A 27,491-nucleotide genomic window follows, 5' to 3' on the forward strand; every position below is an offset into this window, starting at 1 on the left:
ATTTCCTTTAAGGCAAATATGTATATTTGCCACTGTTCTAGATATGGCAGGCCTAATACCAAGCACAATCTCAACTGTACAAACAACTAACACCACTGGTTTATGTTGATCTTGCTATCAAGAAAAATGCAAAATGTGTTTTTTTCGCTCAGCGTTTGCTGTTAAGCCAACACAGTGTAGTGAAAGCAAGCTTTGTAGTCAGACCAATCAGGATTCTAATCCTTATTATGCCATTTTGAAGCTATATGATTTTGGATTAATTTCATAATGGACTTAAGGTTTCCTCCATAGTTGAAATAAGGATACTTACCTTATGAAGTGGGTGATACCTGATACATAATAGATAATTGGTAACTATGAGTTCTGAACCTCACCTCTTGCCAGCTGGCATTTGTGCTGTTTGTCTCCCTTAGATTTTTTATCTTCTTTTTTGAGACAGAGTCTCACTCTGTTGCCTGGGCTAGAGTGCTGTGGTGTCAGCCTAGTTCACAGCAACCTCAAACTCCTGGGCTCAAGCAATCCTCCTGCCTCAGCCTCCCGAGTAGCTGGGACTACAGGTATGCGCCACCACGCCCAGCTAATTTTTTCTCATATATTTTTAGTTGTCTAGCTAATTTCTTTACATATATATATATATATTTTTTTTTTTTTTTTTTAGCATAGATGGGGTCTCACTCTTGCTCAGGCTGGTCTCAAACTCCTGAGCTCAAACGATCCGATCCGCCTGCCTCAGCCTCCCAGAGTGCTAGGATTACAGGCATGAGCCACCACGCCTGGCTTTCTCTGTCTCCCTTAGATTTAAATTCACTACTGTACATTTGTACTTAATGCACTCTCTCGTTCTACTTGGTCAAATTGAATTTGGATCTAATTTAGCTTCAATTCAAATGAGATAATGTCTGTTTTAGTGCATTGTTAACTATAAGGCAGTATATAAATGTAAAAGATTATGGTAGTGTTATATAACATATTTGACATATAAATGTGAAAGCACTATAAAGGTTATTATTATCTGACATATTTGCTTTTCTTTCCAGCTTAGTATTGTATAATTTATGGTTAAAAGTCTGAAACCAAACTACCTGGGTTTGAATCCTTGTTGGGTCACTTACTATCTATATGGCTTTGTACTTCTATTTCCTCATATGTGCAATGGGAATTGCTGTGAAGATTAAATGAGTTAATAAAAGCAAAGTGCTTAGAATAGGATCTAACACATAGTAAGTATATAATAATATCTTATTATGTTATTAGTAATAGACTTTTAGGAAACCTTTCTGAGAAAGTTTTTAAGTATAATTCCTTATTAACACTTTCTTGGCCAGTTCCTAATTTCTTAATTACATAATTGTTCTCAAAGTCGCCTTTTAAAATATTATTTTGACTTAAAATAACATTGCTCTCTTTCTCATTAAACTGTAACATAGTTATCGAAAAATAACATTGCTCTCTTTCTAATTAAACTGTAACATAGTTATCGAAAAGAGTTCTATTAATGTTTTTCATCTTTTCAGCCTACCGTATTTCATGTCTGACACCTTGAAAATTATTCATTTGAGGTCTGTAACATGAGTTTAATAACAGGAAATCTAATTAAACTGTTTAATCCCTGGTTAGTCTCTAAGCGGTCACAAGGACTGCATGACTACAGTTGCCATGTGAATTGTAGGTGTGAAGTAGCCACTGCTGCTATTGAAATCAGATACCTTTCCAATCTTACTTCTACCTCCCCAGGAAAGAAAATTGAAGAACATTATCAGTGTCAATAGAAAATATAACCTGAAAAAGCCTAGTGCATAGTGACTTACAAAACTGTAGGCTAACAATAAATCAGGAATTTGAACCTACAGGATATGTCTATCTTGGTCACAGCTTTTTCCCCAGCACCTAGCACAAAACTTTACATATAATGGACACTCAATATCTGGTGAAAGTAATGACTTTCTGAAATATATTTCCCTACTCAATAATATAAAGCCACTCTCATCTCTTAGGAAATTCCTCAATCATTATTCCACCTTTGAATTCACTGTACTACTTATGATCTGCCTCATTTATTTAACATTTAGCATTATGTATCATTAAATAGGTAAGTCCTGTTTCTTCAGCTATAGTGGAAGTGATATCTAAATAAACACTTCCATTGCAGTGTTTACAGAATACTGGGGTGGGGGATCTTTTCCAAATTCTACAGTGTCTCCTCTGCTCTGATTTGTCCCTCTTGGGTTAGGTAAATAGTGGTGAGGAACATACAAGTGGATTCCCCTTCCCTTCACAGCTAACATCATTTTGTTGTGAGTTGGTGGTGTTGAAGGTTGGATAAACCAATGTTCTGGTAAGTTAATGCATTAAAAAAAATGGTTCAGAGGCACTACTATGTAAGACTACTGGATTAAGAGGCTGGTAGTTAGGATTCTAGTTCTATAGTTGTCTACCTCACAGGAGAGCTTGAACAAGCCATGCTTCACTATACTTAGCCTTTGATAAACATGTTTCTTCATCTTTTGAATGAGAAGTTGGATTGAGTGATATTCAAAAACTGTAGATGTAAGGATGTTAAAGCCCCTGGACGAGTTTATACATGTCTTTCTTTGCTAGCCCACTGCCCTACTCATTATATGCTCTAGAGCTGTGGTCCCCAACCTCCAGCACCCATCTGCGGGCCCCACCTGCAGGCACAGCCACTACCCATTGCTTGCATAAACTCCAGAGCCCCCACACCCATCAGATCAGCGTCAGACCCTCATAGGAGCACGAACCCAATTGCAAACTGTGCATGCAAGGGATCTAGGTTGTGCGCTCCCAATGAGAATCCAACGCCTGACGCCCTGAGGTGGAGCCTAGGCAGCAACTTCTGCCCTACCCCCCATGTCCTTGGAAAAACTGTCTTCCAGGAAACCTGTCCTTAGTGTCAAAAAGGTTGGGGACTGCTGTTCTGTAGGGAAAAATCGTTTTTGTTGATAAGAGGTGATTCCGTGTTGATAGTAAAATCTGGCATAGTTTATGCATTTGTGAGCATTAAATGCTTATCTTTCAATAATATCTAGAAGTAGGAGATTAGAGTAAAACTGCCACATACAAACAAAAAAAGATAACTTGTATACTCAAGGACTATTCTGAAAATTAACAACTTGCCTTTCATCTCCTTCTTAGTTTTCTCATTTCTCTTACTTTTAAATATTAAATAAAAAGAAAGGAGAAGTTATAACCATCATTTTTCCCTTGACATCAAAGATTGCATTTTAGAGAATCAATATAATGAGGAATAATATTTTCAGATTCCATTGCTTTCTGTAAAACATATTTAATGTCTTCTAATTATATTTTGCGACTCAGGTAATAAGTATCACAAAAGCTAAATTTATTAAGTAACAAGGTCACATAACTATAAGTGGGGGAGCAAATTTTATTTGAACACAGTCATGTTTATTCATTTATGTATTGTCTATGACTACTTTTTAGCTACAATGGTAGAAAAGTAGTTATAATAGAGACCATAAGTCCCTCAAAGCCTAAAAATTTTTACTACTTGGCTCTTCACAGAATGTGTTAACTGACCTCTGCCCTAAACCATTATATATACTACCATAATACTCTGACATCTTTATAAATCAAAAAAATACCCTTTATTCAAACATCTTCAAGGGTCTATGCTTAATAGACAAACTCCTCAACTGATAAAAGTTCTTCACAGTATAAGCACTGACTTATCACCAGAGCATTAATCTAGCTTTATCATGTGCCCCAACTCTCCTTTATGCCCTTGTACCCCAAACCTGCTATATACTTTCCTCCATCTATGACCTCACTCATACTGTTACTTTCCTCATTCTTATTCCTGCCTATGAAGCTCCAACCTAGTTTTCAAAATCTGTTCTATATGCCATCTCCTTTCCCTTTTTTTATTCCCCTTCATCTCCCACCTCCTTCCCTCACCTGGATGAGCTCTCCTTTTTTAACTTCCACAATAATTTGTTCCTTTTTCACAGCTCTTATAGTATGGTTTTATATTTTACCTTTTTTGTACTGCCTTCGGTCAGAAATATGTGGAGCACCCTGTTGTATGCTGGTGTTGTGTGACTAGGTTCTGGGGATAAATAGTTACATAATACATAGTCTTCATTCTCAAATTATATTTTATCCTGCATACTGAATTATAAGAACTTACTATGGAGAACACCAAGTCTCATTCTTTTAATGTGCTTCATAAATATTGGCAAATTTGAATAAATTTAATAATGTTCTAAATTATTCTCTAGATTGTTTTAAACTTTAAATCACTATAATTTAGCTACTTATTCTGTCTTTTTAGAAGAACTGTTAATGCCTTGTAATTAGATATCCGAAGACTAATTAGCAATTTCTTACATTTTAGTGTGTAAAATACTCTACAACTAGTAAGTGTTGGAGTTTAAGGGGGTTAGCACCCTGAAGAGTATTGCAGTGTACTTAGATGACCATTTTATAATGTTAGAGTTATTTCCAAACTGTATGTTATTTGTTCTGAACTCTCCCTTTGACAAGGGTACTGTGAGCTTATAAAACAGTACTGACAAAACGCCCTAGAGCAATCACAGCTCCTGATAGGGCCCAAGTTTCTAGATTCCAAGTCCAATGTTGGGGTTTTGTGTGTGTGATATTATTATGCTGGTAGATCTTAAAAATTAATAATCTAGATCTATACTGTCCAATATTATAGCCACTAGCTATGTGACTTTAGCTCTTAAAATGCATTTAGTTGGAATTGAGATGTGTTGAGTGTAATTAATAATTTTTATTACATGTTGAAATGACAATATTCTGGTTATATTGGGCTAAGTAAAATGTATGATTAAAACTAATTTTACTTGTTTCTTTATTTCTATAATGTGGTTACTAGAAACTTCTAAATTATATATGTAGTTCACATTATATTTCTATTGGACAGTACTGAGCTAGAGTATTTGGCAATAGGATATATATTATATGCATATTTTATATATTTTATCAATATATATTCTATAGTGAATATGAGAAATAGGATATACTCTTATCCAACTTGGAAAATGTCAAATTTTATACTTCTTAAGACATACAACTCTGTTCTTCAGAAACTCTTACTGAATATGAATCAAGGATAATTAATGACAAATCCCGTTAATCACCTATTTTAATTTGTACAGGCTTATCTTTTTAAATAAGAACACCCTCATCCCTGAGACTAAAAGAATTTCTCTTCCTCCTGCTGTTGATAAATTTTACAATAATCCCCTCAGCTTCTATCTTTTTTTCATAGCTCTCTCTTCTCACCATACCTCACTTCCTATGGAAGGCTGGTTCTCTGAAATTAGGGAGTGTGAAGGAAGAAAAGACTTGGATGCTCCCTATGACTCCCTTTGCTCCCTGATTCCAACTCCTCCCTCCCAACATATCACACATAAAACAAAGAAAATATAAACACCCATGTGTCTTTTGGCCTTAACCCGTGGGCCTCATCTTAAACTTCTCCCTTTAAGCTCAGCATCTATTCCAGAGGAACTCTTTAAAGATAACCTTTCTTTGTAAGGGGGAAAAAAGAATATCTGGGGTTTCCTCTGAAATGTAGATGAACCTTTCTTCAGTTCTTTTTGTACTGAAAAGACCCACCTTTCTCACCCAAGTGGCTTTTGTCTTCCCTTGTGTTATGTGATGGGTTTGAAGGGTGGGGAGGATGGTGAAGCTGCATCTTGGAGAAAGGAGGTGGAAGTCAGCTGTAGAAAATTTAGATAGTGGAAGAGTAGGATCTACTATCATTTACATGCTAGCGGAAAAACAGAAGTGGCTCCCCGTTTGATCTGATTTGAAACTTTGCGACTTATCTCTGGTATGTCATTTTACACGCCCCCTCTCCCCGCCTTGTTTTTCTCATTGTTGTTAGCTGTAAAAACTCTTTGAAATTCGCAAAATAAAGGAGGTTTTTTTCCCAGGAATTAGAAAGGCAGTGAAGAGCTGTGAAACTGCATTCTGTCCACAGGGGGTCTGTTGGGGTGGAAGACCCCCCTCTGAAGTAATAATAAGTAGAAGCAGGAAAGGAAGCTAACAGGTCTGGCCCTGTATCCAGGAAAATTTTTAAAAAGATAATTGGAGATGCAGCTCAGCACATAGAGTTTATCCAAGAAGTGGACACCATCAGTAAGGTCTAGACTTCCACCTAACTTAACCTCCATCTGTGTATCTGTTATGGAGTGGGGAACCTGTGGCCTTCTGATTTCAAGATTGTTCCTTTTTAAGCACCAAAAGAGGCAAGGAAAGCTCCATCTTTCTCTGCTGCACTCCTTTTAATAAAAGGATTTGTTCTGTAAAATTTGGATTCAGTCAAAAGGCTGCATTTAAGGACCTGGAAGGCCACATGTGGAGCCACAGGTTTTTACAAACCAGAGCCGCAGGTTCCCTACCCCTTTAGGCAGATGTTATAGCCAGTTCAAAGTGAAAGTCAAAACAGCACAAATATATGTGAAATAAAGGAATGAAGTGCAAATGGGGACAAAAGTGGGGGGTTTTGGGGGGAGTCAAGTAGGATACAGGACGGGATATGTATACACACACACACATCAGTTATGTACAATTTAAAAAGTTGCCAAACATGTGAAAGACAAGGAACTGAGCTAAAATCTTATAACCTGGAAGGGGAAGGGCGTGCTAGAGACAATGCACAGTTTTCCATTGAAACATAATATTTTTCTACTCCTGTCCTTTTTTTGATAAGGAAATAATCTCAAAGAGATTATTTATGATCAAAAATTAAAATTGGCCTGATTATTTACATAGGTATAGCAAGAGTGTTAATTTGCCATATAAGCTTTCTTGTTTGCATTGCTGAAAGTTTTTATACAGAATCTCAGATTGGACTTTTAAAAGTCTCTTGAATCTAGGATGCCAAGCCAAAAACTTGCCACCATATTTCTTCCTTCAGTACCTACTAATTTGGGCAAATTCCTCCCTTAAAATTCCAAAAATATCCTAAGGGTCCTTTTTCCCTCTAAGGCTGGGAACCCTATAAGCCAGATGCCAGGCCACTTTTCTAGAAAGACATTGTAAACATTGGCTCCATAAAGTCAACCTTAAGTGCCTTAAAAGTGTCTGTTCATATCAGATTAAATGAGCATCACTCTGAAATGTGTCATCCCAGGTAAGGCCTAGATTGTATAACCAATGTTTTCAATTATGTCCTAGTACTCAGAATTATGGACATAAGCAAATAGCTATATTGTGATGAAAATAAGAATATTCAGTAGAGTTTCCAAATTCTGGAAGTGTCACACAGGGAAAATGAGATACCATTCACAAATATTTCATTTCAGTTTGCAAAGGAGACACTACTAAATTGTAATGAGTTATAGATACCTTAAGAGGAAAGAGAAAAGGCTTCCTTATATGTCCAAAAAATAGAACAGTAGAATGATATCAACCATATTCCAAACATACAATTATAATCATTCCTCATCAGTTCATTCACTCCTATATGTAATTGATTCTTATCCCACTGGAATATAAATGTATGTGTTTCTCTACTGGAGTTCCGGAAATACTGACTCCATCCACTGGTATGGTCTTAAAATTGTTTAAATGATAGCATCAAAAACCTGTACCTCAAAGTGCCTGGCATAGTCCTTTTCCACGGGACTCTGAGATAGCCCTTCTTTGTTGAAGATGAAGCACTCTGCCCTGTAGTGGATTGCAAGAGTTTGCAGGGAAGCATCAGAGTAAAAACAAAAAAATAAAACTATTTGTAGATGATATAAATGACTATAGGTGACATTACTGATAATTGTTAAAAGTGAAATATATGAGTTTATAACAAGAATACAACTTGAAAGTCAATTCAAAAAGTTGTGGACAAAATATCTGTAAATATAATCATTTAAGCTTATTTTGACAGTGAACATTCATCTAATTTCTAAAAATAGATGAACACAGTCTTTAGAGGAAAAAATCTTGAGATGACATAATAATCCTGAGATATAATATACCATGAATAAGCCAAGCATATAGTAAGAATATCAAGTAAAAAGATTCAGTAAGTCTGGAATATGTCCTAAATATCTGTGTGTTAATAAAACTCAGATAAGTGACATGGATTCCAAATTAACATTTACTGGCCTAGAAGATGCAAGATTTAAGCTACAAAAGTAAAGATGTGACCAAGTTAATATTTTTAAAAAGAACTGAAATGATGACTGGTAAACCATACTGTTATAGTCTATAATCAGGCAAAGCAGTACAAGGGCTCTGATAAATAGAACATATCATGGACAATGAGGGCATTGATAAATCTCTAGGAACTTATATAGCACACGATTTTGGAATTACTCATATTAATAACATTTTACCCATTAAATTTAACCTCAGGATGGCTAAGCATCTCCTCTGACTTGATAATTCTTCCCATACTTGACAACTCTTTTCAAGTAGCTCATTAATAATAGCATATCAAACAAACCTAATTATGTCTAGCACCTCTCTTTTTACAAAGTGAAAGAATATGTCTTTGTAATTTTCCAGAAGCCCTCTGGGGAATCTCAAAGATAATTCTAGGTGCAAAGATGTCCTGAAAGTTTTATTTTACATTTAGGATTCAACTTTGGGAAGGCAAAAATCAAAAGCTCTCAGGAGATGTGAGCACTTAGGGTAGGTATTGGATCACAACTGCCTGAGAAATCATCTTTGGCTGCTCATTTCAAAGTCACCATAAAACTTACAAAAATGAACATAGAAGGTTATATGACTATAAAGAACCTTAGTTCTTACATAAGTGATCAAGGACTTACAACACTTTTAAGATTATTCTGATTAGCCATAGAACCTTTGCATTTAAGGCAGGTTAGACATAAAAAAGAATCATCCTTCATATTATAGGCAAAGATGGTAAACAAACTTGAGCAAACATTACTAGGATTTTAGCACATTTCATAGCTTTTCGGATTTATTTTTTGCACATACAATAATCCAAAGCAAATAAAATTTCCTTTCTGCAAATATTATATTAATAAAACTTTCTATATCCATTCATGTTTTGCCTTTTGCCATTCTTTCTCATTCTGGCACAGTCATTTTACTTTAGGACACAACTCTTTTTCCCTTAATAAACAAAAACACATCTTGTTACCTTATATTCAAAGTTATTTTATTACCTTATGTACAGAGTTATATCTTTCTACCACTATTGCTCCTAGTAGAATTTCATTCATGTATATTATATCTTTTAACCAAAGTTACTTTGATTTCATAGAGAAACTGGGAAATGGGTAATTGAAAACTGTTACACCAGCATTTTAGTAGACTAGCAGAGCTCATAAGTACATATAACACAACTTTCTACAGCCATATGCATTCCTTATACTCCAGCCTCTCCAAGTGACAAACATGTTCACTAACAAATTCAAAGATAATAACTTCTCTGTAGCATATAAAAATAAGAAGGATATAGAAACTTAAAATTTTACTTAGTAATTATAGGAGAGAAAAGATTTCTTACCCATTGCTAGGTTCATGGCTAAGACTCCTATAATAAAAGACAGTTAAAAATAGAAAAGCAACACAGTTTTATTTAATATAAGTTTATGTGACACGGAGCCTTCAGAGATGAAGACCCAAAGAAACAGGAAAACCTGTGTATTTTATGCTAAATTTGATGAAAAAGGATAGTTGTGCAGAATTATGATTGGACAAAGGGGCTATGATCTAATTAATAAACTGGAGGGAACTTAGCCAGGCCTGTTCCAATTCTTCTGTGTCCCTCTGTGACGTTCCTTACTTTTGGGTAAGATAACATACTATAAAACCTAATTACTGTTGAAATAAAATTGTCAGAATAATGAATCAATTTGGTTAAACACAAATTTGTATTTTTCATGACTGTAAACTTTAAACAGAAGTAATACTAGCTTATTTGATCAGTAAACATATGTAACTTTAAGAACTTATCAAAGTATAATGGAATAAAAATCTATCCTTGTATTATATTTAACACTGATAAATCAGAAAACACAGGTTTTTATTAAAAACCAAAATTATTAATCTTCTTTGTCAAAGATTTACCTATATTATATAAGCTTCTGAAAATGTTTCAGTTTGTTCCCCTGAGAATACTTTTTAAATTTAGCACATTGAAAGTATTAGAAGTTCAATTTTTTGGTTTTCTGAGAATTTTAGGATTATGCAGTTTATATAATCCCTTACTTTTCTCTATAAGCTAATCAGAACAGAGTTCCTTAAAGAGACTTTATAATTCATTAATGCCATCTGGAGGTAGAAAAACATTACCTATATACACACAATGAAAAGCTTTTCTGAATACAAATATGTTGATAGACATACAGTGAGATAGAGAGCTTATAACTTCGATTCTAACTTTAGCCATGGGTTAATAATAAGAACAAAATTATGGAATTTTTGGTTCTATATGAAAGAGTTGTTCTCAGTTAAATTCTCAATTGATTTGAGCTCAAAATAGAAAAGATTAACAAACTAGACCTCTGTCTTTTCTCACCCTACAAAGAATAGACCTCTATAAACCATTAATCTGTTTATGGGGATCATCAAATGGTCAGCTTCCAAAACCAATTCCCAAAATTAGTAGAGAGCAAAATTAAAATTAGAAAAACAGAGTCAGCAAAGTTCTCTTGCTGCTTTGGATTCACCACTTGGAGCCAAGAAAAGCAGCATATGAGCTTAAGCATGAAGTGCACCATTTCTTTGGTGAAGAAGTTTGCCTGCTTTTGGTTGGTGAATCTGTTGGATGTCTCAGTTGGTAAAAGAAAATTTCCAGAAAAAGATACAGTGACTCTAACACATACATACAATAAACGCATATTGAAGAATTTATTTGACTCATATAATATATGGGAGCCAGGCAGATGTTCAAAGGACAAGTCAAAACAGCACAGATTTGTATGGGGTAAAGAAATGTTGAGATGAGATGCAAATGTAGACAAAACTGGTTTTTCTGAGACTGGGTTGGGGGAGTCAATTAAAACACTGCAAGACAGTACAGAATTTATGTATCTGTCAGTTACAGTCAATTCTCCTTATTCATGGTAGTTATGTTCTTTAAAGTCACCTGAACACTAACTTAGCAAATACTGAACTATTGCTCCCAGGAGGGGATATACATGGTTAGGTTTACTGTGAGCCTCTGGTGGCATCATTGTGTTAGCTAATACATAACTTTGTTTTATGTGTATTTCTGTTTAAAGACACTTTATTTAACATATACTGTTGATTCATCAACACTGAACTTGGCCCAACAGCACTATATCTCATGCCTGAACAAAGCCTGTGTAACACACACACACTGTCACATTACAGCCTTCTTGCGCTTAGGGACATTGGACAGCACTTTGCTACTCTTGGGGGCCATTTTAAAGAATGAAATCACCAAGAAGCACAAAAATGCAAAAAATGTGGCACTAAATAGACCACAAAAAGTATGCTTGTTTACAGTATGAGAACTGAAACAAGAAGGCAAAGCATTGCTTTGTTTGACCTCAGCTGGGAACATGAGTGTTCAGTGACTCAAATTTTTTTGCCATTCTGCATGTTACAAATGACTACAGAAGCACCATAAGTATTGATTTTGTGGTTATAAATAAATTTTAGTGAGTAGGCACATTCACAAATACAGAATCTGCAAATAATGACAATTACTTGTACCTACAACTTACAAATTTTTTTTTTTCCTTAAATAGTTCTTTCCTCCCAATTTCCAGTCCCAGGTCCTAGCGCTGTCATGTGGCTAGGAAAATGTTCAACTTGACTGCTAAGGCTCCTGGGGCAGGATAACTATAATTTTTCTCATAGCGGTAGTGTTATACATTGTGGCTTAGTGAGGTTGCTAGAACATTATGGGTTAAAGAGGATTCTGGGACTTCCTATGAGTAGCCTACACCTCAGAGCAGTTACATCAAAATCTCTGGGATTGATTTTTGCCTATTTGTGTAGTTTCTTTCTCCAGAAAAATGTGTTCTAAATTTCTAATGACTGATCTTCAAATGTACTTTTGGAACACAAAGGCTGGAGTAATTGATTAATACCTTGGTTTGTTTGGTGGCAAATTCTGAATAGTGTGGCTTCAATTACTACTTTGGAAATACTATATAGCAAGTATATTATTTGATAAGATAAAATTTAAGGGGGTCATTGACTGTCACCAAGTGGGGTTTTTTTCTCTTGAGAGGTGGAGCAACTGCAGCAGGTGTAGGATATCTAATCTAATGAATATTTCAGGTGCCTCATGTTTTCACCTTACTTGTTTAATCATTTTATATAATTTTCATGGAGAGAATTGCTTTGCCAGTATATCCAAAACCCTACTATTTCTCCTCCATAGTATTTTCTAAAAGAAGGTCTAGGATACTTTTAAATTATTCTGGACCTTCCCACCTACCTCCACCACACCCTGCCCCCATATTAAATATGTACTCAGGACTTTCAAAATAGAGGGACTTTTAAAGTGAAATTCCTGAAAAGCTATTCCCCCACCCCCAGCCCTTAATTTATCTTAAATTTATCCTTTACTTTCAGCCAGGTATAATGTGGGTACATAGCCTGCTGAGGAATCACTTTGGCCTCCCAAAGCTTTGCTATTCTGATCCCAGGCCTCAGTTAGAAGTGACTGTCAGTTATGTTTTTGCCAAATGATGTGGTGGTTCTTGTTCTGTGCACAGATGAAGAGTAGGAAAAAATCATTAAACTATTCACTTCCAAATTAATGTCAGGGTTTGAGATCAGGGTATTAGAAGAGAAAGGCATTAATGAAGGTTACTAGAGGTAAAACATTTCACAAGCAATTAAAGAACTGGTGAGTGTTTCTCTGTATTTTTGCATTACTGAACCATAAATGAAATTGTTCTGTAAATAAAAATGGAATTCATCTTCTTTTTCTGTCTCATACATGGAATTCATAAGTTCATTGTTGTGGTCTGGTTTTATTCAGAGCCTTTTTTTGGCATTTGAGAAGATTACACTAAATATTCATATCATAGGAAATAGAATCTCCTAACCATTGTGGAGACCTACAAAATAAACTGGTATATTCCCCAAAAAAGAAATTAGGCATAGGATGTTAAAGATCACATTTTAAGTTTATTAGAGCATTTGCCAAAGGTACTTCTGTGATACTGGGGCTTAAAGTTCAAAATATTTTTGTGAAAGCATTCCAGTGTGTGATATAGCAAAGGGAGTCAGCTTCTTATCATTTAGGTGCTGGTAGTTGGATTTGTGGCTAATCCATGCCATATGGCTACTCTCCTCTGGGAAGTGAGGGCAGCCCTGGGAGCTTTACCCCATCTCTAGGGCAGCTGCCTTGGACTCAGTTGCTTTGATCATCTTCTGTTACACAGCTGGGAAGAGCAAGGGATGGTTTTCAGTGTTCTAATAGGACAACATATGGGACCACTGTCATTGTAGACTATACCTTCATTTTATATAAGCATTCTTCAGAGTGCAAATGTTTTCACTTCCATGATCCTATTCAAAAAGACAAGTTTGGCTTCTTTGTTTTACCAAAAAAAAAAAAAAATTTTTTTTAGGGTTGAAAAAAAAATTCTTATGGAAATTTAAACATTTCATTTGTAAGATTCTATTCTTAAAGTTCTACATTCTGTTTCTTGTAAGATACATTGCATTCTTTTTAGGAACAAGTTTCAAATAGAAGTAGAAAAATGAGTATAATTCATCTAAATTGTTAAGTACACTTTTAATGTCCTTTCAAGTGTTGTTATTCTTCAAGTTATTTTGTCTTTTTAGCTAAAGCTCACTGCTTGCTCAAGTAACCTTTATATTCAAGTATAGTGGGACCAGTAAATTTGTTCTTCCAGGTACCGTAAGGTAAACACTTTGGAGGAGGATGCTTGGAAATGTGATCAGATTCTTAAAAGTATTCCAAAAAAGAACAAATTTTTATTATAGTGACAGCCCTACATAGTAGAAAAGTTTTCTGGATGATGGATAGAAAATCCAAAGGGAAATTTATGTAGATTCTGACTTTAGTTTCAGTCTCTTAGTAAATTATCATCAGACTTCCTCATACCCTTGTTTTTACTTAATTTTAGAAGCACAGTTGCTTGTGCAACTTTGGGAACAAAGTTGTTTTCCACAAAAAGGAAGGGAAAGAAAATTTTTCCCCTATACATCCTAACAGTCATGAGTGGTTGTGGTAGAGTAATTACATAGAGATGGATCCTATTAGCAAATGCAAGTTTCTTCCATGTGTATTTTTGTTTGTTTTTCACAGGGTGCTTTGCCCATCTACATTCCAATCCCTGTCATGATACTTCTATTTATTGTTGTTATCACCATCAACAGCAACTATAATCTGGCTCACAATTCCCAAGAGCTAGCACACTCCTTAGTTACCAGGAGAAAACCCAAACCAGTTTTCTTTTCTGTGTATAAAACTTCAGCCTTCTCACATTGCAGTGACCCTGACAGCATTTTGAAACTCCATAACCAGAATGGATAATAGATCTATGTCTGAGTTCTGAGGTAGTAAAAGGAATTCTTTTTCTCCCTGTTGAAAAACTGAGTGAATAAGGGAGGTATGAATCAGGTATGTGTTTGTGTATAGCACTAGTTCCTACATATTTCCAAGTGCTTTCTCATTTCTTCCACAGTTTCATTCATAGTGTCTTTATTGAGCTGAAGAGTATGTGTTGGGAACATAGGTTGTCTCACCCATCATCTGGCAACAGAAGGTCATGGAGGTCTTGGGTAACTTGCCAATGGTCATTGTAACCAAACAGAATCTAACTACTAGGCACCATTTCCTTCCTTACAACTGGCGGGAAGCATTTGGGAGACAGACTTATTTTCCAAGGATTCTTAAAAGTCTTTTCAACATATTTTTTTTTAAATAAAAGGGAAAAAATTACGAGATCACACAGAATGAAAGGAAATGTGTGAAATAGATAAAAATTGCAATTACAGGATATTTTTAAAGAAATGCAGTTCTATTTATGAGGTAGTTAGATGCGTAGCTTTAAAGTCAACTTGGGTTAAAGCCCTGGCTTTGCCACTCAGCCCTGTGACTCCATGCTGCTTATTTTCTTTATGCTTTATTTTTCCTTATAAGTTAATATAAAATTAAGGTATATATAATGACTACTTCTTTTTTTTTTTTGAGACAGAGTCTCACTCTGTTGCCCAGGCTAGAGTGAGTGCCGTGGCGTCAGCCTAGCTCACAGCAACCTCAAACTCCTGGGCTCAAGCGATCCTACTGCCTCAGCCTCCCGAGTAGCTGGGACTACAGGCATGCGCCACCATGCCCGGCTAATTTTTTCTATATATATATTTTAACTGTCCATATACTTTCTTTCTATTTTTAGTAGAGACGGGGTCTTGCTCTTGCTCAGGCTGGTCTCGAACTCCTGAGCTCAAACAATCCGCCTGCCTCGGCCTCCCAGAGTGCTGGGATTACAGGAGTGAGCCACCGCGCCCGGCCTATAATGCCTACTTCTTAAGGCAGGCAAGCTATAAACACAAAAAAGTCTCAATAAAAATACGTTTAAAGCACTTAGCACAGCCTAGAACATAGAACACTAGGCATGCTCTTGCCTCAAGACCTTTGCCATTGCTGTTCTTTGCCTAGAAGCTCTTTTTCGAGACATTTACATGACTTACTCCCAGAACTCCTTAAGGTCTTTACTCAAACATTACCTTCTCAGGGAGGGAGGGCTCCCCTATCTACTCCATCTAAAATGTTTTCTCCTTAGTACTCATTAGCATATGATATGTACTTTTAATTTAGATATTACTGTATTAGCACCTAATATATTACATATTTACTTATTAATTTCTTTTCCCCTACTAATGTCAAGAAGTTTGAGAAATTTTTCTGGTTTATTCACTGGTTTACCTCCAGTGTCTACAAGCAGTCCTCAACATAAAGTAGGCAATCAATAATATTTATTAAATGAATAGCAAATACTTGGTAAATATTATTGTTATATCTCCTTTATTGAATATTTTTGTAATTATCAGCATCATTTGCTGATGAATATGAAAAATGCTTGAGATTTTTATGTTAAAGTTACTGTGCTAACATCACAGTATTAATTTGTTTACCAAAAACCCCTTTCTGTAGTTACTAAGTTAAATTATAGATAACCCAAAACATCACAAATTCAAATTGAATGAGCTCCAATATGATGGAAATTTATTTATATCCATATTTCACTTACTATAGATGATGTGTTGCTAGGTGGTTATGAATCAAATTTGAAGAAATAATAGCTTTAACATTTATTGAGTGCTTACTAGTAAGCTGCTTGCTAAGCATTTTGGATGAATTAATTTGTTTAATCCTCATAACAACCATATGAAGTAGACACTATTCTTATGCCCTTTAGGAAATTTTTTGAAATAGAAATGTACATTGTTAACGTACTTATTTTGTAAGTTCAGATTCTCTTAAAGTAAGATACAGCTTTACAGCTTTTTTTAATGGGTAAGAAAGTACTCAAAACATTTTCTCTGCTCTGTGAAAGTATGGTTTTGTTGAGCAAAGAAATTGAATTAGCATTTTGTCTCTTTGGATTCTGATGTTTCATTTGCTTTCCTGCTTCTCATTTCCTTATAGTTATTGGACTTTTCTTTGAAAGTGAATGAAGTTCTAACAGTGGGAGTGTAGTTTTCTCTTATGGATAAAGTCGTTTAAGTTAATTTGAAGTACTCTGTTAAATGTTATGATTTTCCCTTTTGGACAAGAACAGCAGTATACTTTGATGACTTGAATTTCAAAGGCTTCATTTTTGTGGCAAAAACTGAATTCTAAGACTATTGAGATGTAAATTTTGTGGCAGCAAATATACTGACCAATATCAAGAAGTTTACTTAATTAGATTATATAATATTCAATATGGACATTTATACATAATTGCATGATGCAGCTATGAATCAGATGTTTCAAGATGAGTTAAAGTCCTGAGAGAGAGAAATGATAAATTAGTTATAGGGATGATGTCTTAGTTTTGCATTGCTATAAAGGAATACATGAGACTGGGTAATTTATAAAGAAAAGAGGTTTATCTGGCTCATGGTTCTACAGGCTGTACAAGAAGGGGAGCAGACGTGTCAAATGCTGAGAGAGGGAGTAAGAGGGAGAGGAGAGAGGCTACCCACTCTCTTTCAACAACCAGGTATTGCATAAACTAATAAAATGAGGAGAACTCACACATTACTGCAGGGAGGGCATGAAGCCATTGCCTGCCGTGTCCCAAACACCTCCCACTTGGCCCCACCTCCAACACTGGAGATCAAATTTCAACATGAAATTTGGAGGGGACAAATATCCAAACCATACCTGATGGGAAAATTGATCTTAATGAAGAAAAGTGAAAGTTATGGGGGTTAAAAAGGAATAGAAGGGTGTTGACTTGCTTGTTTCCCATATCTTAGGGGAACTGAAGAACAGAGAACTTAAAGTAGAAGATGTAGGCATAAATAAACCCAGTTTTAAAAATTATAAAACACTGAAAAGGCTTTGGAGAGAAGATACAAACACTCAGAAGAAAGTTTTGACCAGTCCTCAATTTTCTATGCGTAAAAATCTCCTGGAATTGACAGTTAATGTGCAGCTTCCCCTACCCGCACCAGAGAGTCTGATCTGTTGGGCCTTTGATCAGGCTTAAGAATTTGCATCATTATCAAGTACTTCTATGTGATTCTAACTAATGCAGATAGCCCTTGAAACAAAGTTGACAAACTGAGTTTAATCAGTAGCCTGTCAAAATCCAGGGGGCTAAAATCAGATTATCTCTAATGATCCACTCCAACTATGTAATATTTATATATACACGGTTTTCTGTATCCCTTCAGATGACTTCCAAATGTTTGTAACCCCACCATCTTTTAGAAGAACAGTGATATGGGTCAGATTGTTCAGGGCTCCTCATTGTAGAGTTTCTAAAGTCACATGTTAAACCACATAGAGGAATGGAAATTTTTATGTAATATATAGAAATTGGTGAGCAAAGAGAAGTTGAATTATGGGTTATGCCTGTATTTGACATATAGTAAATCATCTTCAGGCAATCTTTTGGGTTCTCTTCTCACACAGGATTATAAGGGAACAAATTACTAAGTATATTTCAGATGCATTGACACATACTCTTGATGATAAACATTAAATTATAAAATTTAACCTCTGGCTTGTTGTCTTCTTCAGGTATCTTCTTTAATTATGTTCCTGTGGGTTTGTTTTTTGTTCTTCCCCTAGGGTGGAGCTATGACATTGAAGAGAGGAAGATTCCAAAACCCAAGTCCAAGTCTTACGGTGCAAACTTTTCTTGGAACAAAAGAACAAGAGTATCCACAAAATAGGTTGGCACTGACGACTATATCTCTGTTCTTGACTGTGAATAAAGTCAGCTGTGCAGTATTTATAGTCCATGTATAATACATTTCTTAATCTCCTAATAAATTTGACCTTTAAACTACAGATACATTTTGTGGTGTCTATTTTAAATGCTTTTTGATGTCTCAAATTGAACATGTTAAAATTTTCTATGTAGAGAGGAGATTTGAGGTGGTCATACCTCTAGGAAATCTTAATACTTAGAATCTATTAAAAGGAATTCTTGAAATTGTCTGCAACATTGGTGTTTTATGTTCACTTTTTATAGCCATTTCCCAAATTAATAGTGGTTATAAACTATCAGCCATCATTATGAAAACACTGTCTTAGAAATTCTTATGTTTTACCATAGGTAAAGTACATGATCACATTGAAATCTTATAAACCTAAACCCAAATCTCATTATTGAAGTCCTCTTTAACTAGAACTTTAAATTCACAAAGCTTCTTTGAGCCTGAATGAATTGTGTTTCATAGTAATCTCTGCCCGGAAATCAATACTTTACAATTTTAAGGGGTTCAGGTAAAGATTTTATATTCTTAGGAATTGAAAGAGTCAGAGAAAATAAAGTTCATTGATGGGGATTTTTAGTGTTCACTGTTGGTTTTTGGAAATATAAGTATATATAAGCTTTTGTTGTTTGTTAATCATTTAGGTCTTACAGTACAAGTTATCAAACACATGCTGTCTTATTAGACTATTCAATAAACACTTTGTATACTAACCCTCATAATAACTATTAGTAGGCACTATAGTTTTCCCCATTTTGCAAAGAAAGTACATAAATCAAGGCTTAAAAGGATTAAATAATCTGCTCAAGATCACACAGGTCTTAAGTGCCAGAGCTCGGACTTCAACCAATGTCTATCTTCAAAGCCCATACTCCTCTTAATTACTTTTAGTTATAAAGAAATATAATTGATTAATGACAGGTGATTTCTTAGGATTGTTAATATGTTGTTTGATTTACTAAATACGTTTTCTCACAACTGCATTTCATAAAACCACTAATAGCACATTGACCTAGCTCAACAGCAAAACACATCATAGTATAAATTTGTATACTCTCATTTTGGAGAGCATATTTGCAATGTTTTTTGAACGTGTTACTGCATATTACATCTAATTTGAAAAATCCATTTCTAGGCAAATAACCTATGGATATATATATATAAAGGTAAGTGTACAAAGATATTTATTATAGAATTGTTTCTAATAGCTAATAAAGTTGAAACAATCTAAATGTCTACTAAAAGGGGGATAGAGTATGGTACAGTTGTTAAAAACAACAAGAAATATCTGTATTAGCTTTTTGGAATGATGTTCAAAATGTATTACTAAGTGAAAAAAACAAGAATAGTAGATACTACATGTGGAGGTGAGATGAGGTGGCTGATACTTACATATATGTACCTAGAATATTTTAGAAAAGATATGTAAGAAATTCTTAATGGTGATTTTTTTTAATAGATACCATTGGATTGGTTGTGAGAAAGGGGGAGATTTTTCACATTTAACTTTTAACACACTGAATATCTTACTGTACAGATGTATTATTTTTATAATTATATACAAACACGTGCGCAGGAGGCCCACTACATCTTATATGTTGGCCATTTTAGCTTTACTTGAAAAAAATATACGTTTTAGCAACTACTATTTTAGAATTTGAGATAAAAGGTAAACTTTGAGGAATGATAAAATATACCTGTTAAGAATCCTCAGTTTTGGAAAATTCACAAATTCATGGAAATTAAACAACATGCTCCTGAACAACCAATTGGTCAAAAAAGAAATTAAAAGGAAAATCAAAAAATATCTTTAGACAAATGAAAATGGACATGTAACATACCAAACTTATGGGCTGCAGCAAAAGCAGTTCTAAGAGGGAATGTTATAGCAATAAATGCCTACATCAAAAAAGAAGAAAAATCTCAAAGAAATGTAAGACATTTCAGAGACTACAAAAATAACTAAGCCCAAAGTCAGTAGAAAAAAGGAAATAATAAAGACCAGAAAAGGAATAAATGAAATAGAGATTAGAAAAACAATAGAAAAGATTAGTGAAACTAAGAGTTGGATTTTGAAAAGATAGAATTGACAAACCCTTAGCTAGACTAAGAAAAAAAGATGACTCTAATAAATATAACTGAAAGGGAAGACATTGTAATTGAGATCACATAAATAAAAATGATCATAAGAGACTATGAATTATACAACACATTGGATAACTTAGAAAAAAAAAAAATTCCTAGACACATACAACCTACCAAGATTGAATCATGAAGAAACAGTAAATCTGAACAAATTACAATAGAGTAAGGAGATTAAATCAGTAAAAATGTCTCCGATCAAAGAAAATCCTAGTACCTGATGCCTTCACTACTGAGTTCTACCAAACATTTAAAGAACTAATACAAATTCTTCTCATACTCTTCCAAAAATTTGAAAGAGGGAATACTTCCCAACTCACGACAAAGCCAGCATTACCCTGATACCAAAGCCAGACCAAAGACTATTAAGAAAATTAATAGGCCAATACCCCTGATGAACATAGATGAAAATCCTCAACAAAATCCTAGCAAAGTGAATTCAAAAGCACCTTAAAAAAAATCATCAACTATGATCAAGTGGGATTTATCCCTGTGGTGCAAGGGTAGTTCAACATACGCAAATCTATAAATGTGATGCACCACATTTATATATAGCTTACTTACACACTGCAGAATGAAGGACCAAAACCATGTGATCAACTCCATAGATGCAGAAAAAAGATTTGACAAAATTTAACATCTGTTCAAGATAAAAACTCTCAACAAATTAGATATAGAAGAAATGTACCTCAACATAATAAAGGCTCTATATGACAAGCCCACAGCTAACATCATATTCCGTGGGGAAAAGTTGAAACCTTTCCTCTGATCAGGAACAAGACAAGGATGCCAACTCTCACTACTTCTATTCACATAGTACTGGAAGTTCTAACCAGACCAGTTAGACAAGAGAAAGAATTAAAAGGCATCCAAATTGGAAAGGAAGTTAAATTATCCATTTGCAGAATAATATATATGTGTGTATATATAAATTATACATACACATAAAATATATACATATAATATATACGTACACACATGTGGCACAAAATACTAGCAAATCACTGGTATAGCCCTTAAGGTATAGCCTGTTTCATCTAGGCTACAACCCTATACAGCATCACTGTACTCAATACTGTCGGCAATTGCAACAATGGCAAGTATTTATATATTTAAATACAGCTACATGTAGAAAAGGTACAGTAAAAAATTGTGTAAAAGATAAAAAATGGCATACCTGTATAGAGTACTTAACCATGAATGGAGCTTGCACAACTGGAAGTTGCTCTGGGTAAGTCAGTGAGTCAGTGGTGAGTGAATGGGAATGCCTAGGACATTACTTATACTTTGTAGGCTTTGTGAACACTGTATACTTAGACTACTTACACTTTGTAGACTTTATAAAACACTGTACACTTAGACTACACTACACTAAACTTATAAAAAGATTTTTATTCTTCAGTAATGAACCCTGTAACTTTTTTACTTTATAAACTTTAATTTTTTAAAACTTTTTGACTCTTTTAAACTTTGACTCTTTTACAATAACACTTAGCTTAAAACACAAATATATTGCACAAGTGTACAAAAATATTTTCTTTATATCATTTCATAAGCTTTTTTATTTGTAAAATCTTTTCTTTTTAAAGCTTTTTGTTAAAATTGAAGACATAAACACAGGTTTGTGTTAGCCTAGGTTTATACAGGATCATCAATATTACTGTCTTTCACCTCCACATCTTATCCCACTGGAAGGTCTTCAGGGGCAATGACACACATGGAACTGTCATCTCTTATGATAATGATGCCTTCTTCTGAAATACTTCCTGAAGGACCTGCCTAAGGCTGTTTTACAGTTAACTTTAAAATATATATATATATATATTTGTGTGTGTATATCTATATATACACACACATATATTTTTAAATATACACATACACATATATATAAATAATATGTAGAAGGAGTATACTCTTAACAAATATAGTAAATATATAAACCAGTAAAATAGTTGCATATTATCAAGTCTTATGTACTATACATAATTGTATGTGCTCTACTTTTATACAACTAGCAGCATAGTAGGTTCATTTACACCAGCGTCACCACAGATATGTGAATAATGTATTGCATGACAGTTCTGTGGCTAAGCAATAGGAATTTATCAGCAAAATTATAATCTTATAGAACCACTGTTATATATGTGGTCCATCATTGCCTGAAATACTAAGGAATAAATTTAACCAAGGAGATGAAAGATCTGTACAATGAAAACTAGAAAATACTGATAAAAGAAACTGAAGATAACAAATAAATGGAAAGATATGCTATGCTCATGGATCAGAAGAATTTTACAATTGCCTGAAAAGGAATTCAAAATAATGATTAATCTTAAGGAAACTTGGTAAGATACAAGGGAGTACACCTAAACAGCTAAAAGAAATCTGCAAAATAATTCATGATCTGAATGAGAAATTCAAGAAAGAGATAAATATTGTAAAAGAGAACCAAATAGAAATCTTGGAGCTGAAGAATTCAATCAATGAAATTAAAAACCACAATTGAGGACTTCCACAACAGACTAGATCAAGCAAAAGAAGGAATCTGTGAACTTGAAGACAGGTCTTTTGAGAGCACCAAACATTAACCACTAGACCCACCAGGGAAAAGACAGCTCTTTTGAAATAACTCAGTCAGAAGAATGAAAAAGAGTGGAGACAGCCTACAAGATGTATACCATATTATTATTGGGCAAATAAATACTTGCATTATGGGAGTTCCAGGAGGTGATGAGACAAAGGAAAAGAAAGTTTAATGAAATAATTGCCGAAAACTTCCCAAGTCTTCAGAGAGAAAAAGAAGGACTGGATATCCAGTTCCAGGAAGTTCAAAAGTCTCCAAATAGATTCAACACAAAGAAGTTCTCTACAAAGCACATTATAATGAAAATGTCAAAAGTCAAAGAGAAAATTTTAAGAGCAGCAAAAAAAAAAAGAATCAAGTGACATATAAGGACATATTTATTCAACAGATTTCCCAAACAGAAAGCTCACAGGCCAGGAGAGAATGGAATGACATATTTCCAAGTACTAAAAGAAAAAAACTGCTAGCCAAGAATATTATACCTGCAAATCTGTCCTTCAGAAATAACAAAATCTTTCACAAACAGAAACTAAGGGAATTTATCACCATTAGACAAATCTTACAAGAAACGCTCAATGGAGTCTTACATCAAATGAAAAAATAACCACCATCATGAAAACACATGAAACTATAAAAACTCACTGGTGGAACTAAAACACAAAGGAGAAAGAGAAGGGAGTCAACCCTTTATTAGTTGAGGAACCTTCCTGCTATATCTAAACCATTGAAGAGTTTTTATCAAGAAAAGAATGCTGGACTTTGTCCAATGCTTTTCTGCATCAATTAAAATGATCATCCAGGAGGAAAGCCTCATTAGCACCTGAAATCAGCCAGCGCCATGATCTTGGACTTTCCAGGCGTTAGGTCTGTGAGAAATAAATTTGTGTTAAGTGAGAAAAGAAAAAAAAAAAGTAGTTGACAGATATTTCAAAGAGAATGAGTTTAAATTTCGGTAAAACAACCTACTTACATCAGCATACAATAAGGCAAGTAATACAAGTAAATTGTCTTCACAAAATAATTTAGCATTCTTTCTTCACTTTAATTTTTAATGTAAAATGTAGCAGTCACTTATTTCTGTTGTTACTCTAGTAGAAGTAGCTTCCAAGGCAACCTCATTCATTGGCTGAAAAATTCAGAATTGTTCTTTTCTTTTGCATATCTGGTCCTTTTTTATATAATAAATCAACCCCTAACTGTTTCTGGGTTGTTTCTCTCTTACTACTATAGAGTGCTACTAGCATTACTATAGGTGCTGCCAATGCAGTGACTTTTATGTTCAACTTTGGTATAATTTATTTCTGTAAGATGAACATAAAGAGACCCCATTTGTTGTTTAATAGATTTTTGCCTTCTGGATATTTGGGGATAAATAAGTATGACAGATCCAAAAAGAAAGAGAATAACATACACAGCTCTTGTGAAGCTGAGGTATGAGGATTGTTTTGAGGCTGGGAGTTCAAGACTCGCCTGGGCAACATAGAGAGATCCCATTTCTACAAAAAAATTTTTTTAATTAAAAAAATTTTAGTACTAATACTTTGATCAGCTGTTGTCTTTATTGACTGAATCTGAGCCCCAGATTTAAGTAAACTCATTTTTGGTTTTAAACCACAGTGACAAAAAGGTGATGAATATTCATTAATGGAATAAGTTTTTATTTGGTGATTACTGTATGCTATGTACTATGTTACACCCTAGGGCACAGTGGAACAAGATCTGATAAGGACCCTGCTTTCGTGTAACTTATAAAACCGTAGGGGGACTTTATATTCTGCCAGAAATTGCTAGTTATTTAGTCTGAGCAAAAATTGAGTTAGACTACTTGTGTTTGAATTCCAGTTCAACCATTTACCAGCTTGGGGATCCTTATAAAGTTAATTAAATGTCTCTGAGTCTCAGTTTCCTCATCTCTGAAATGGTGTAGGTGAAGATAATGATACAATCAGAGTGGCTATTCAGCACTAATAATTATTGTACTATTAATTCAGCACTTCCTGTGCCATGTACAAGGCAGAGTGTAACACACTGTATGGGAGTTCTGTCTCCTCTAGGAAGACATTCTTGAGCACTCCAGCCCCATGAAGTTAGTCTTATGAAACAGGACAATTTGTTTGATACTTAGTGTATACTGCTTTGTATTGTTAATTATGTTTTTAAATATTGTGTTTTCCCATGACATTGTTCTACAACATGTGATTTAATGGTCAGTTTAATCTTCCAGTTTTCAATATTTAGATTATTTCCAGTTTTTTGCTTTTCTATTTTAGTAAATATAGCTGTTACCTCTTCAGCCAGACTGTAAATGAAGAGTGAGGATTGCATTTTCTTTCTCAGTGTCTTCCACAAAGGTTCACTCACAGGAAAGCTCAATAAACAATGGTTAGCTTGAATATTTAGATGACTCTAATAAAAACCAATGCTCTTATGTCCCATTCTCTTCTAGTTTTCTGCTAATATGTCCTTGAAACTATTTGTGTATGTTTACTGGAACTCTACTCAATAACTCCTTGAGTTAATGCTGTTTAGACTCATCTAAAAATTAAGCACTCAAGTTATTGTTAGTTTTTTAAAAATTTAGGACTCATTAAAAATAATTATGTGCTTCATCTTAAATTTAAAATAATCTTTCAAATTCTCAAACTGAAAAAAATAATTGTCCCATTATTACAGAGTAAGTTTCTTTGAAGATGAATCTCAAACCTAAATGGGTTTAAATCACAAAAAGATTTAATCGCAAAATTGAAAAAAATTAGATTCTGTGATTTAATTGATCACCCATAAATATAGAAATGATTACATCTGTTCTTTCAACTCCACTTGGAGGTGGATCTAGGCTGAGGAAACTGAATGCAGGGATATATGGCAACTCTGGGAAGCTCATGAGAAACTTTGATGTCTCCAATTGTCAAGGCATTTAACAAGAATGAATCCAGGGGATTTCATTATTTTAGGAAGCATGTGATGCTGATTTTGTCAATGAAGTGTGCCAACAGTGGCATTTGGTAATAATGTATTATAACAATAGATTTTCTCCTTATCTAAAAGTTACTAATTACATTTTAAGGTTTTTTTCCCTCACTGGAATTTTCCCCAAATTTTTAGCATAAAAATACTAGAAAGATTGAAAATGAGCACTCATTTAAGTGAAATAAACTTCACTTAAATTTCATAGTTATTTTGTCACATTTACCTACTTTTCCGTCCACTCGTTCCTTCTCCCTGTGTGCACTCGAGCTCGCTCTCTCACACACGCATGTGTTCATGTTCTCTTTTTCTCATTTACAAGTAAGATACAGACATCATGATTTCATCTCTAAATACTATGGGATTTATATTTTTGGGAAAAAAAAACATTCTTTATCCACTACCAAATAGCATTGTTATGATACAAAAAAGACAGATTTCCCCAGTTTGCCACAATATTCTTTTTTATACTGATTTTTCCAGGATCCAATCAGTAATCATACATTGAACCTTAGTCTCCTTTAATCTTGAACAGTTCACCTGCTTTTTTTGTTTTCTTTAATGACATTTTTTAAGAATCCAAGGTTAGTCATTTTATAGAATGTTTTCCAATTTAGATTTCTCTGATTGTTTCCTCATGATTATGATTAGATTCAGGTTAACATTTTGGTAAAAATGCTATATATGGAATATTATGTCCTCAGAGAATCACTTCTGTAGACACACAAAATCACTGTGCAATTATTGCTAATGTTAAGTATGATCACTCAGGTAAGGTGGTATATGCCAGATTTCTTTATCATAAAGTATGTAAATCTAAGAGTTGATGCTTTGAGATTGTGTGAATCCTGTTTCCCCACAAAATTGCACCAAATTGTTTTAACATCATTTGATTATTCTTGCCTGAATTAGGTATAAACTGAAGGGTGTAAAATGGTGATTTTCTAGTTATATCATTTCTTCTACATTTACTAGCTGGTAAATGTTTTTTGTTATCATTATTCTTGTTCATTACTATTGACTCATGAATTCTTTTTTGTTCAATATTCATTATTATCATTATGTTTAATGTACCAGATTTGACCATTGGGAGCTCCTTCAAACTGGCTCTTAAATCCTTTGACATTTCTTCATCCATTTTTGAGTATTTCCTTGATTTCTGAAATAGTATCTTTTAGCTTTACCTTATACATTCCCTCCTCAGATCTGGACTCACTCATTTCTCCAAGGCTGTATTTCCTTCTAGTGAGAAGTAATATTTAGAAATCAAGATTAGGGTTCTATGTATGTTCTCATTGCTATACTTGTAGACCCATGTCCACACACATGTTTTATGTCATGATAACCTCCAATTAATTCTACCCCAGTGGCTCAGAGTTCTTCCTCTCCCCCATGCCCCTTCCTCTATCTCATATTT

The 27,491-nt window shown here is 34.2% G+C and overlaps 1 protein-coding gene across 1 annotated transcript in view; it reads left to right on the forward strand.

Annotated features, from left to right (window-relative positions):
- The window catches only part of NDUFS4 (NADH:ubiquinone oxidoreductase subunit S4), a 113,092-nt gene extending 94,638 nt beyond the window's left edge, over positions 1-18,454 (forward strand). Inside the window, exon 5 of the mRNA XM_045566582.1 lies at positions 18,233-18,454. Within this exon, the coding sequence (XP_045422538.1) occupies positions 18,233-18,336 (104 nt within the window). The 3' untranslated portion in view covers positions 18,337-18,454. The remainder of the gene's footprint in view (positions 1-18,232) is intronic.
- Positions 18,455-27,491: the final 9,037 nt, after the last annotated feature.

This window comes from Lemur catta, chromosome 12 (genome assembly GCF_020740605.2).
Source record: "Lemur catta isolate mLemCat1 chromosome 12, mLemCat1.pri, whole genome shotgun sequence".
NCBI lineage: Eukaryota > Metazoa > Chordata > Mammalia > Primates > Lemuridae > Lemur > Lemur catta.